Here is a 14,665-nt window from a genome sequence, read left to right on the forward strand (position 1 = left end):
GTTCTCGGACAGCCAGGGCTAAACAGACTGTCTCAAAAACACAGAACAACAATAATAAGAAAACCAAACAAATAAGAAAAGGAATAATTTATATATATATATATTTATTAAGAAAATAAATGTGAAAGCTAAGATTATCAGTATTGGACAGATGACAGCAAAGGAATTAAGGGTAAAATGTAATAGTATTTGTAGTAAAGGGAAAACTCAAGAAAATCATACAACAGAAACAAAGTGCCTAGTTTATAGTGGTGATGAGGTTTTGATAGTTGAGGGCAAAGCTAGTTAGTGTAAACTCAGCTGTTGAAGAATTAAGATTGCACATTTAAAAAGGTTCCAGAATAACATTTCCAATAAAAGAAGTGTTGAATGAAGTAGTTATATACATGTATGTACATTTTAATACAGAGTTTAATGAATAGGAAAGAAAGGAACTCTTGAGCCACAAAGGAAGTAGAAGCTATAACAATGAGTAGTGTTTGGACTTCAGCTTTTACCTTGTAAGATCTGCCAAGTGCTGGTGACCCCGAGCTTTTGTTTTGACAATAATGAGGAGTACAAGGGACAGAAGACTTTATTCTAGGGTCAGCTCCATATAAAGGTTTTTCTAGAAGACTATAAAATCTGAAACCCAAAAGATCTCACTTCAGTATAAAGCACTCTAAATCTAGACTAGCATTGAGGAAAGGGGTTAACCACAAGCCAGTGCTCATACATGCTGATCCTATTATACAGCCTAACACCTCCAGCCAGCATCAGGAAGTTGGATCAAGATACCTGTAAAACAAAAACGTTAAGTCAGCCAGGCGTGGTGACCCATAGCTCTTAATCCCAGCACTCTAGAGGCAGAGTTAGGTGGATCTCTGAGTTAGAGGCCAGTCTGGTCTGGCTGACTGAGCTTAAAAAACGAATGCAGGCCGGGCGGTGGTGGCTCACGCCTTTAATCCCAGCACTCGGGAGGCCGAGGCAGGCAGATCTCTGAGTTCGAGGCCAGCCTGGTCTACAAGAGCTAGTTCCAGGACAGGCTCTAGAAACTACAGGGAAACCCTGTCTCAAAAAAAACAGAACAAAAAAAAAAAAAACCAAATGCTGGTTGTGGTGGCATATGCTGGTGGGATTCACAGAAAGAGGTAGAGGCAGAAGGATCAGAAGTTTGAGGCCAGCCTGGGTACACACTTAAAAGACAAGACAAAAACAGGTGTGATAGTATACACCTTTAATCCCAGCACTTTGGATGCTGAGGCAGGAACATCTTGAGTTCAAGACCACCCTGGTATACAAAGCAAGTTCCAGTACAGCTAGAGCTACACAGAGAAACACTGTCTTGGGAAAAAAAAACAACAACAAAAACCCCACAAACATGTAATTCCTCCCTGAAGTAAACACAGTACCATAAAAGCTAACTCTCCCCAAATTAGTCTATTAATGCAGTGAGCTTTTGACTAAGATACATACCATCAGAGATTTTCATAAAACTAAATTTAAACATTTTTGTTGAGTAGTATGCCAGAAACAGCTGAAGTTGTTTTGGAGAATAGATGTGGGAATAGCAACCCTTCCTGATATGTAACAGTGGAATGAAATAGATCACCTAGAAGCAGACCTATGAAATATGAACATTTTATATAAGAGCAGGCATTGCAACTTGGTGGAAAAGATGACATTGATTATATTCATGAAAAGTAAAACAAAATCAGATCCTCACACCATAGCTGAGAATAACTTCCACCTAAAGACCTGACTGAAAGCAAACCTTAAAGTTTCAGGAGAAACTAGAGATATACTTACGTCTCAGTGTGAGTAAGTATTTTTTTCTAATTTATTTAATTTTATGTGCGTTGATATGAGTGAGGGTATTGGACCCCTTGGAACTGGAGTTACAGACAGTTGTGAATGTGGGTGCTGGGACTCGAACCGGGTCCTCTAGAAGAGCAACCAGTTCTCTTAGCCACTGAGCCATCTCTCCAGCCCAAAAAAGTATTTTTAAGATCCTAAAAGCATAAACCTTTAAAGGTTAGTGAATTCAGCTGAGTGAAATAAAACATCATTGTAGTTTTGTTACAGAAACCCTAACAGAGCCAGGCAGTGGTGGCGCATGCGCTTGGTAGGCGGATCCCTGAGTTCAAGGCCAGCCTGGTCTACAGAGTGAATTCCAGGACAGACTCCCAAAATACACAGAGAAACTCTGTCTTGAGAAAAGAAAAAAGAAGAAGAAGAAGAAGAAAGAGAAAGAAAGAAAGAAAGAAAGAAAGAAAGAAAGAAAGAAAGAAAGAAAGAAAGAAAAAGATAGAAGAAAGAAAAGAAAACCTAACAGTAATGGGAAGATAAAGGCTGATAGAAGATACTTCCAGTCATGAGCAGAAGGATCTTGAGTATGTTAAACCTCCCAACAAAACATGCAAAGAATCACAGTACATTTGAAAGGTTTTCAAGCTCATCAGTTGTCAGTGAAGAAATACAGGTATTGGCAGTGATGAGAAGTAACCCTTAGTTATATTGATAGTCTAAATGGGTAATAAAGTTTTCAAACAGTTCAGCAATGCCGGGTAAAATTAGAGATCATCATACTTTTAAGAAATTAATACACACCTTAACCATGTGAATTAGGTGCATAAGGGAGGACGGTTCGTTACAGCATTAGACTAAAAAAGAAGGTAGAAATGACTTGATTATCTGTTAAGAGAAAAGCAGATAAAGTTTAGTGTACAATGGAATACTATACATCAGTTAAATGAACCAAAAACATCCTAGAAGTGTAAGGATGAGACAGAAAAGCAAATTGTAGATTGAGTTGTGTGGTGTGATGCCATTTATATAAAATTGTACAGCTTCACAAACGTAAGCTTGATGAAGGCATGCATTTGTTCTGTTTTATCCTAGCACCTAGAACTGTGCATTATACATGGTGGGTGCTCAGTAACTATCTCCAGAATAAATTGGATATAAAAAGTATGGAAATAATGGATACATACATATTAATTCGTGGTATTAAACATGTGCATGGGGAATGACAAATTTTGGATAGTGGTTCCCTCTGGAGAGGGAGGGAGGGGAATGGGCTCGGGGAGGGACTCACAATGTACTTCAAATGTTCATATTTTCAGACAATTCTGAAAGATAACGAAATGTTAAAATTTGATAAAGCTGGGTGGTGGGTATCACAGGTGTTTGTTATATTCATTTTAATTGTCTCTATTTCTAATATTTTATAATTGAAAATTCTTTTATCTCAAAAGAATAGACTTGTGTCAAGTTGTTTGCCCCTACTCAAAGTGACATTTGACTAACGTGTTTGAATTCTTTATCAGTGTCAACTCTCATGTGCTACTGTCAGCGTGCTGCCACAGCACACGTGCCTACAAATTTGAATCTAGGAAAACGGATTTTGAAGTTTGTGTAGAAGCACAAGTAACCTAAGTGGTTAAGGATCTGAAAGGTCTCTGGGTGCATGAACTTAAGTGTGCACTACTTGATAATACTAACGTACATTTCTTGAGTCTTTATTGTGTGTCAAACCAGTAAAACACTTTTAATATGCTCTATTGTTCAAGATTTTTAAAAAATTTGGATGAGTGGGGGACAACAGGTGCTTTGCTGCCAAACCTGACAGCCTGAGTTTAATCCCTCGGATCCACATGGTGGAACCAACTTCACATGTTGTCTCTAACCTCCACGTGTGCACTATAGAGTGGGTGCACAGACGTGGACACACACAAACGCACACGCAGATTGATTAAAAATTTTTACATTTGTTTTTTGAGGTAAGGTCTTGCCAGGCTGGCTGGTCTGGCTGGTCTTGAACTTGTGGTCTATCTGCCTCAGCTACTTTGATGTTTATCATGTCTTCATGTGAGATAGATGCCATATTTGTTTTAAGAAATAAGGAAATAATGACTTTTATAAAGAGATTTCTTCAAGGCTTCATATACAAGAAGTAGTAGAAATGAAATTATACATGGATCCATGAGACCACCTCTCTGTAAACACTGAAGAGGTGTCATTCAAGGCAGTCATTTTGTACATTCTTGGTCATGTCTTTTAGTTAATTTTTTAGTTTTGTGGATTATTAATTTTGTAAAATAATAATAATGATAGTTGAGAATATTTCTGTTCATGTTTTAAGAAAAATGTTTATGTTAAATTTTGTAGGCTTACTTATTCCTGAGAAATTTATACTTAGATGTAAGAGTCCATATAGCAGTCTAGATCCCTGTAATTATGAGGTTGTAAGGAGAAAGCCTCAAGGTAAAACTAAGAATGTACACTCAGTGATGTGGCAACAGTCAATGTAGCATCTACTTAACTATTTGTTGTTCCTGGGTTCTTGTGTTTATTTCACACAATGTAAGACAAATGTAGTATTTGCCAGCTAAGGGGAAATGCATGTGTAATTTCACAAAGCCCTGAAAGTGACACTAGAGAAGTGGTCAAGGCACATGTAACATCACTGGCAATAGTGCTCTGAGAGGAAAATTTCAGAAAAAACAGTGACGGAAATAATGGCACAGGAGACACCTAGAGTTTCGTGAATATCTCACTGGCTCTTGGGGCAGCTGATAAAATCTGAGGATTTATGGGAAAGTGATCTTCATTATAGAACAAACCCCAAATATGGAGGGAAGATAAAATATTCTATCATAATTTCATTGCAGATATTATACCGAAAAATACTCAAGATTTAATCCAGTTTTAGGAATTTACATGTAGTTATTAAATAAATAAGAGTTTCTTTTCCTGATTTTTTTAGTTTAAGTTTTGTTAAATATTCAATAGTTTTTGACTTGGACAATGAGATGTAGGTCCTAAAAGAATTCACGTTCAGTTGCCTTTATCCTTTTCCAGTTTTCCTCAATAGAGAGCTTAGCTCTTCCAGACGGAAGTCCATCCAGGGCACAGTTGAAAGGTTCTGATTCAGACAGATTTTAGTGTTTGTGCAAGAGGAGCTCCTACTTGTCAAATAATATAGAGTTAGAAACATCTTATAACTTTTCCTTTTCTAAGACAGCACACCACGGAACCCTCACATAACCCTGGCTGGCCTTGAACTCACTGTATAGCCACAGATGACCTTGAATTTAGGATTCTCCTACTTCTGCCTTCTAAGTGCATGCTGGGATTGCTTCATGTATACTAAGCAAGCACTCTACCAACTGAACTACATCCCAGCCCAACAGTTACAGCTTTCTAGGCTATTCTAAGTTTTAACTGCAGAGGAATGGGCCTTGTATCCAAGGGCTATCGTAATACTTTACTTTCTGTACATATACATATTTTGGGATTAAAATTGCCATAGATAATATCTTTATCTACACACTACTCTTACTACTGTATGATTTATTCTCTTTACCAGTATAAAAAAATTATCAGTTAATACTTTGAGGAAAAATGAGTGAAAAAGTCAAAGTATTGAATTTTTCATTAAGGTAAATGCAATTCAAAATTATTAACTTTTACTCTAAGATTCTTTCTACATTTTAGAGATTAAAATATCTTTTATGCAACGATTACTTTAGTTATTTTATTACCAAATACTGAAAAGTTGATTTTTTTTTTCCATCTTACTTAACTTTTAAAATAAAACCCCAAAAGTTTGGGGATCTGGTCATCTAAATGATCTTAAAATTCCTATGAAATCATCTCACTCTCTTAAGAGTCTTGAAGTGGCCAGAAGTGGTGGTACACACCTTTTATCCCAGTACTTGGGAGGCTCTCAGTGAGTTTGAGGTCAGCCTGGTCTGCATAGTGAATTTCAGGTTAACTAGGTCTACATAGTGAGATCCTGTTTATAGAAGGCAGGGAAGGAGGAGAAAAGCCATTGGGATACCAGCCTACATGGGCCTGGTCTCTTAAAGGCTATTGGGTGAAGGAGCAGAATATGCTCCCACAGCAGGGAATCACTGCAGTAAGTCAGTAAATTCCCCATTTGTCTCCTCAACCACATATAGCAATCTTTTACATACCTTTCTTTGTGTTTCTTACCCCTGGGAGTTCCTATTCATTTTCAGTCAGTTCTCATTGTACTCTTTCCTAACCTATCTTCATTTTGCTTATTTCACATAATAGTTTTATGTAACAATGTGTTTTTGTCTTCTGGGTAATGAATTTCTTTAATTCATTTATTTAATAAACATTTACAGATAGAACTAGAAATCTAGCTTAGTTGGCAAAGTGATTGCTTTTTATGCATCAAGCCCTGTGTATGATCTTCAGTACCACATAAACTGGGCATGGTAACCTGCTCCTGTGGTGAGACAATCCTAAATTCAGTATTGTTTGAGGCCATCCTGGGCTGTATGATACCCTGTCTTTAAGTAAATTAAATAAATAAGCACATGTGCTCGGCACTGCAGCTCTAATCACATGATAGGTTCTTTACCCTGTCTTCAAGGAGTTTATAGCTTTCTAAAATTGCTCCTTATACCACAGTATTAAATATTATGAAAGAAGTGCAGGGGCCAGCCTAGTCTATAGAGCAAGTTCCAGACAGCCAGGACCAGAGAAACCCTGTCTAGAAGTGTAAAGCGCTGGGGTGGGAAAATAGTTCAGTGGATAAAGTGCATGCATAGGAATCTCAGTTCAGCTCGCCAGCATCCACCAAAAGCTGGACTCAGTGGTACTCACTTTTAACTCCATTCTAGCAGAAGTAGCAAGCTTCAGCGTCAGTCAAGATCCCCTCCCTCAAAAAAATAAAGTGAAGAACAATAGAGGAAGACAGCCTCTGACTCCATAAGTGATCCTGTACATACAAACACACCACACATGCACCCCAAAATTAAAGAGTGATTGGGGAGCTTATAGCATGTTTGTAAACTACTCAGACTAGATAAAGAAGACTGAATTTTATTTTTTAAAAAAAAAAAAAGGTTCTGGCTTCCTGGAAGAGATGACAACTAAATATTAAAAAGAAAACAAAATTGAGGAAGAAGGTGAGCCTAGAATTAAAGCCACTATAAGTAAGTCTACGGCCATACTGCCCCGAATGTGCTAGGCAGGTTCATGTGCCGTACTTCTGAGCAGAGGTTAAGCCTGCTTAGTATTGGATGGGAGATAGCCTGGGAATAAGTAGACTGTTGGCTTAAAAACAAGCAAAAGAGACAGATTCATGATAAACTGCAGTAAGGTCATGGTGTTGTGTGTGGATATTGATATTTATTCTAGACAGAATTATATATAATTTTATGTTGGAAGAAGCTCCAGAATTTATTTGTTCTACTGGAGACTATGAAGTTGTATGTAACAGTATTTGCTAAAGATACTATGCTACTATTAAACAGAAACAAAAGTGAGTGGTCAGTTTATAAGTGTTTGTATGTTGTTACTAAGGACTGGGAGAATATGTTGTTACTAAGGATTTGGAAATTAGTAAAAATTATAAAAAGTGTATATTATAGCATAAGTAGCATAAGTCTGTCTTACAGTCTTCACTAATAAAATGTTGTCATTGGAGATTATTTGGGGAATGCTTTTGAATTAATAGATTTAAATGGTGGCACTTCAAACGCAAGTTTTGTATGTAAATTTGTTATAAATATAAAGAGATATTACTTGTAACAAATCTCTATTAGAATCTTTTGTTTAATAGAGTGTCCCTTGAGCAGTCGAATCCTTAAAATCTGTTTTCTATTAAACTTTTTTTTTCAATCCCTGGGAAGATTCTGGAGTTCTTTCCTTCCTTCTTTTCACTTCCTTTCCTCCCTTTCCCCTTCTCCTTTCCCTTCCTTCCATCCTTCCTTCCTTCCTCCAACTATGCTCCAAACACCTATTCACAATTTCTAGTTTCAAATAAAATCAACAGTGACATAGCCCAGTTATAGTGTGTTTGTATTCATTAGCAGTCTTTGTGGACTGTCTAGTGTGTCAGAATTGCTGGGGTTCTACAGGGAGGTTGCAATCCTTTGGTTTCCATTGGTTGTATAGAGATTGTTTCTAAAATCATATTTTCTTTAAGTAGAGATTAAATGAACCAGTTTTTCTTTTCTGCTTTTGTAGATTTCTTGATAACCGGCTATTTGCTACCTGCTCTGATGATACTACAATAGCACTATGGGATCTGAGAAAATTGAACACCAAAGTATGCACTTTACATGGTCACACTAGCTGGGTGAAGAACATCGAATATGATACTAATACAAGACTCTTAGTAACATCAGGATTTGATGGAAATGTCATTATATGGGACACTAACAGGTTTGTAAATAGGAGACCATGTTAGGAATGTAATACTGTAAAACTTTTTTTTTGTCTTGAAAAGATGGTGAACAAGTTTAGTATTCTGATCTAGAGTCGGGAGTGGGGTGTCAAAAAGTTAGCTTAATGTGGAGAGAAAAACAAGGGAAAGTGATTCCTGAGCTGGGGACGTGGCTCAGCTGATTGAATGCTTACTTAGCATGCTCGAAGCCCGGCGATTGCTCTTCATCGCCACATACAGCCAGACACAGTGATATAAGCATGTTATCCCAGCACTCTAGAGGTAGACATAGAAAGGTCGAAAGTTCAAGGTCATCCTTGATTATATAGCAACTTGGGGGATAGCGTGGGCTACAGGAGATGCTCCTGTCTGGGGGCTGTGGGGTGGGAGGAACAGGTGTGGTGCTGCAGGCCTTTAATCCCAGCACTCAGAGAAGCAGAGGCAGGAGGATCTCTGTGAATTTTCAGCAACCTGGTCTACATATAGAGTTCCAGGACAGGGCAATGTAGAGAGACCCAGCCTAAAAGAAAAAAAGGAGGAGGAGGAAGCCGAAAAAAGGAAACCATGATTTCATCTTTTATTACGTTTAGTCATGTAGTAAAGCTATAAAGATTTTAGAACTAAGAGTATATGTAGTTCAGTAGCAGAGAGCTTTTCTAGCCTGCATGGGCCCACCACTGCAAAATAAAGAAGAAAATGGGGGGAATTACATGGGCGGGAGACCAAGGCATATATCTAATGAAGAGAATTGGTTTATAAAATGAATTTTCTAAATATAAGGGAAAATATTTTTATTTCCTATGTGAAACAAAAATATTCCTCATTCTTTGGTCCTAAATGTATTTATTTTGTAGTTTTTAAATTTTATTTTCATGCATTAAAAAAGCAGTTCTCATTTGGAACGATTCTGATCTAGAAGCGTGTTTAGAAATAATAGGTGGGGCCGGGCGGTGGTGGTGCACGCCTTTAATCCCAGCACTCGGGAGGCAGAGGCAGGCGGATCTCTGTGAGTTCGAGACCAGCCTGGTCTACAAGAGCTAGTTCCAGGACAGGCTCTAAAGCCACAGAGAAACCCTGTCTCGAAAAACCAAAAAGAAAAAAAAAAAAAAAAGAAATAATAGGTGGGATTGTTTGGTTTGTGGGTTTGGATTGTCTGTGGAAGAAAAGGGTGCCTGCTGGTACCAGCTGAGCTTAGCTAGGATCCTGTCGTACAAAACATGTTTTATACGGTGACCTCAGTTGTGAAGCACTGCAAGAAAATGTTCGCTTACAGAGAAATTGTTTGCAGAGTTGAAGCTTGGCTTGTTGTGCTTGTTGCTAACAGTGGTGGTGAATTATCAATATAGTTGACATATTGGAGCCTTCAGATGTTATGTTAAGAAGGAGTTATTCTTGGTAAAAAAAAAATTCTAGGTACACCCAGCTGTTGGAGTGAAGGACAGAGTTATTGTTTCTCAAGAAATACAAACACATCTTTTAAAATGCAGACATAAATGTGGGGAGCTAATTTAGGAAGGAAATTTGAATAGGAATGTAAGTAATTTTCAAATTAGTGAAAACTTAATAAAATAATCAGTCCACACACATGTCATGATATATTCTCCTTCTCTCTCTCACACATACACACACACCATGCTTTTTAAAAGGGATTTAAAAATTGAATAAGGCTTTAGAAAATTTAAAGACATACATTTTTTTTAGAATTCTATTCAATTCTATTCCCCCAAACAGTAAATATATCCCTTCAAACAGATCTAGAGCAAAAACAAAAAAACAAAAACAACTAGTATTAAACTGCACAGTAGTTATCAAAGAAATGCTGTCACAAATAATTTTCTCTGAACTCGGTACAATTTAGTTAGCACAGTTATTAGAAGTGCCCACATTTGGCTTAGCATGGTAGTTCACATTGTAACTCCAGCATTTAAGAGGTCGAGGCAGGAGGAGGATGAGATTGAGGCTAACCTAAGCTACATATTGTGAGATTCTGTCAGGGAAGAAGAAAGAAAAAGTCCAGGGATAATGAAATTAGAGGACTGAAAGTTGATAAACTTATTCAATGAAACTGAGAAGTGGGATAAACTCAATAAAAGATGTATGGGAATAATGAAAAATAGAAATAAAATCAGCATTGAAAATGAAAATATAGGGCTGGAGAGGTGGCTCAGTGTAAGCACTGGCTGCTCTTCTAGAGGACCCGGGTTCAATTCCCAGCACCCACAAGGCATTTCACAGCTGTCTAACTCCAGCTCAAGGGGATCTGACACTCACACAGACATACACGAAGGCAAAACACTAGTGCACGAGAGAGAGAGAGAGAGAGAGAGAGAGAGAGAGAGAGAGAGAGAGAGAGAGAGAGAGAGAGAGAGAGAGAGAGAGAGAATAAAATGAAAATGCAGCCAGGCACAATAGTGTGCACCTTTTATCTCAGCACTTGAGAGGCAGAGGCAGGTGGATCTCTTTGAGTTCCAGGAAAGCCAGAGCTACATAATAAGAATCTGACTTGAGAAAGCCAGAAGAAAAAAAGGATTTTTTTTAATCTATTCTTTGAAAAGCTATTCAAGGAGTTGGAGAGATGGCTCAGAGGTAAAGATTTCAATTCCCAGCAACCACATGGTGACTCACAACCATCTGTAATAAGATCTGGTGTCCTCTTCTGGCCTGCAGGATACATGCAGGAAGAACCCTGTATACATAATAAATAAAAATTTGTAATAAAAAAAGCTAATCAAATAGAGGAGGGTCCAAGATTCAAAATTAAAGACAATTAAAAATAATAGCAATGAAGAAAGGAGCTGTAACTAAAGTATGAGTTAGATGTGGTGACGTGTACCAGTTATCCCAACCCTGAGCCTGAGGCAGGAGGGCCGTAGGATTCTATCTCAGAACAGCACCACGTGGCCAGTGAAATGGCTCAGTAGATACAGCCTCTCCCCACCAAACCGGACAACCTGAGTCAATCCGCCAGCCCCCAGGTCTGCCTGGTGGAAAGTCGTCCTCTGTCCTCCACACATGCACATGAAATAAATAATAAAATAATTTAAAAGCTAAAAAATTCAGCAACAATTATACCAATATACATTAAAACTTTGATGAACTAGCCATCTTCTTTAATATAGTCCTAGCATTTGAAAGACTGAGTAGGAAAATTACAGAGTGTTTCAGGCCTACCTGGCCTACACAGTGAGACCCTATTTCAAATAAATCAAATCAAAATAAAACAAACTCAAAAGCAGCACCTCAGTAAAATTGACCAATGAGAATTGACTTTTTTTTAATATTTATTTATTTATTTATTATGTGTACAATATTCTGTCTACATGTATGTCTGCAGGCCAGAAGAGGGCACCAGATTTCATTACAAATGGTTATAAGCCACCATGTGGTTGCTGGGAATTGAACTCAGGACCTTTGGAAGAGCAAGTGGTGCTCTTAACCACTGAGCCATCTCTCCAGCCCCTGAGAATTGACTTCTTATCAAGTCTTGATATTTAAGCAACATTCCCTGTTCAGCAGAAGCTGCTATTAGAAGATTGAACTCAATGGGACCTTAGATACATAGCTGCACTAGGTTCTAGGTTTGATCCCCAGCACCCACACATAGTGAATCTCTGCCATACTAATTAAATATTTGTGCTCTTAAGTCATACCCCACACCTACTGGTGCCCACTCTTCATCCCATGATCTAGTAGCTGAAATCCCCTTATACACTCACATTTATTCTAAGTACCCAGTGTTTATACTGTACTGAATATTACTTTTGCTTTGACCTTTACAAAATGACAAAAATTGGGGTCTGGAGAGATAGCTTAGTGGTTAAGAGCTTTTATTCTCTTCAAGGACAGTTTGGCTTCTAGCACCTACAGTGGGCAGCATGTTACAACAATTCAATGACAAAAAATGAAAACATATCTACTAAAAATTTAAATTAAAACCTATTTGCTAATAAAAAATACAGTACAGATGGTTTTGTAGGTGACTTCTATCAAATATTATAAATAATATTCTAATTAAACTGAGCGGTTCTAGAAAAGGAGATTTAAACCTCATTATAAAACTTTTTTTTTGTTTTGTTTTTTGTTTTTTGTTTTTCGAGACAGGGTTTCTCTGCAGCTTTAGAACCTGTCCTGGAGCTAGCTCTTGTAGACCAGGCTGGTCTCGAACTCACAGAGATCCTCCTGCCTCTGCCTCCCAAGTGCTGGGATTAAAGGCGTGCGCCACCACCGCCTGGCCCTAAAACTATTATAGTATAACTGCGCCACCACCGCCTGGCCCTAAAACTATTATAGTATAACTTGGGTAGCCAAACATAACAAAGATAATGTTAGAAGGAAAAAGGAAAATCCCAATATGTAATATGAAAACTGATAAAAAAAATATTCTAGGACTGGAGAGATGGCTCAGAGGTTAAGAGCACTGACTGCTCTTCCAGAGGTCCTGAGTTCATTTCCCAGCAACCACATGGTGGCTTACAGCCATCTATAATGAGATCTGGTGCCCTCTTCTGGCATGCAAGCATACATGGAAGGAATGTTGTATACATAATAAATAAATCTTTTAAAAAAGATAGGAACTCAAAAATACCAAACCTAGTTGAATTTATTCTAAAAATGAATAGATATCCTATTGGTTTAATTATATTAACAGATAAACTAGATATTTATATGATTCTGTTTTATAAAATTCAACATTCAGTCATAATTAAAAAACAAAAGTACAGCACCAACCAACTTAACAGAGACTGAGATAGTGACACCCACACGTCAGCTGAAGCAGAAGGACACGAGTTTGAGGTCAGCCTGTGCTATACTTAGCAAGACCTTGTCTTAAAAGCAAACCAAAAAAAAAGTTAAATAAAAGATACTTAGGGCCTGGCAGTCATGGCGCATGCCTTTAATCCCAGCACTTGGGGGCAGAGGCAGGCGGATCTCTGTGAGTTCAAAGCCAACCTGGTCTACAGAGCAAGTGTAGAACCACTAGTTAGTTCCTGGCCGCTTAGCCCCAAAATAATCACACAGAAACTGTATTAATTAAATCACTGCTTGGCCCATTAGCTCTAGCTTCTTATTGGCTAACTCATACGTATTAATTTAACCCATTTCTATTAATCTGTGTATTGCCATGTGGCTGTGGCTTACTGGTGGGGCTACTGGCTTCTCTCTGACTCTGCCCTCGTTCTCCCAGCATTTCCTTTAGTTTTTCCTGCCCTAGCTCTGTTCCCCTATAGCTCTGTTATAGGCCCAAAGCAGTTCCTTTTTTAACCAATGATATTCACAGCATACAGAGGGGAATCCCACATTAAGCAAGTCGCAGGACAGTCAGGGCTACAAAGAGAAACACTGTTTAGAAAAAGAGCAACAACATCAAAAAGAAGGAAATGAAGAATAGAAAAGAAACAAAAAACAGTTGAATTGATGATTTTAAAATCTTCCCATAATTAAAAAACCAGGCCCAAATGAGTTTACTAATGAATTTTACCAACCAAAAAATATAGCATTTCCCAACCCAAACCTTTGAGGAATTGGGGGAGGGAAAAATATGATAAAATATACTATATGAAGCTCTCAATGAAATAAAAACATAAAAAATCTTTTTCACAGTCTAGTACTATCAGCAAACTAAGATAAACAACTACTCAGTAACCTCTCAGTCAGTGTCAGGGCTGGGAAGGAAAGAGGATGCCTTCTAGACATGCTTGGAGCTGTCAGAAAGGCTCACTTACAAGGAAAGTCGGATTGAGCAACATCTAGAAAAGATTATGTATTACAATCAAATAGAATTTATTTTAGGAATACAAATTGGCTTAATGTCTAAAGAATCAACTAATGTAGTATATCATATTAATAAAGCTTAAGCTTCATATAATCATCCTAATAGATCAGAAAAGCACTTTTTAAACAAGACTAACAACTTTTTGTGATACAAGTAAGAATAAAAGGAACTTCCTCAAAATGATAACATCCATGAAAAACTTGGGGTTTAAGTCATAAATACTTAATGTTGAAAAGTTTCTAAGCCCCATAAGATTGAGGACAGAGCTAACATCACTTTGTCCAAATTGTTCTGAAGGAACAGCATGGCTGTGGAGGCGCAGTCAGACAGGAAAAGTAAAATGCATCCAGGCTACAGAGAAATAAGTCTTCAGTTGCAAAGGATCTGCACACTGTGTAGAAAATCTGATGGGCCCACAAAATCCCTAGAGCTAAGTTCATCAAGTCTGTAAGATATAAGATTAATACACAAAACTCAATTGCATTTTTATATATGAGGAAATATACAAGATTAATATATAAAACCCAATAATGTTTTTACATATGACTAGATACACAAGATTAATTAATTAATATACAAAACACAACTGTATCTCAACTTATAAGCAGATATATAAGATTAATACACAAAACCCAATTATTCTTATATATGAGTAGAAAAACAATCCAAAAATGAATAAAAATATTTCCATTTCACAATGGCAT

At 37.5% G+C, this 14,665-nt stretch overlaps 1 protein-coding gene across 1 annotated transcript in view; it reads left to right on the forward strand.

The window, feature by feature from the left end:
- The window catches only part of Dcaf10 (DDB1 and CUL4 associated factor 10), a 41,537-nt gene that overhangs the window by 15,400 nt on the left and 11,472 nt on the right, over positions 1 to 14,665 (forward strand). Inside the window, exon 3 of the mRNA XM_038347370.1 lies at positions 7,990 to 8,187. Coding sequence (XP_038203298.1) covers positions 7,990 to 8,187 — 198 coding nt within the window. The remainder of the gene's footprint in view (positions 1 to 7,989; positions 8,188 to 14,665) is intronic.

Source organism: Arvicola amphibius, chromosome 11 (assembly GCF_903992535.2).
Source record: "Arvicola amphibius chromosome 11, mArvAmp1.2, whole genome shotgun sequence".
Lineage (NCBI taxonomy): Eukaryota > Metazoa > Chordata > Mammalia > Rodentia > Cricetidae > Arvicola > Arvicola amphibius.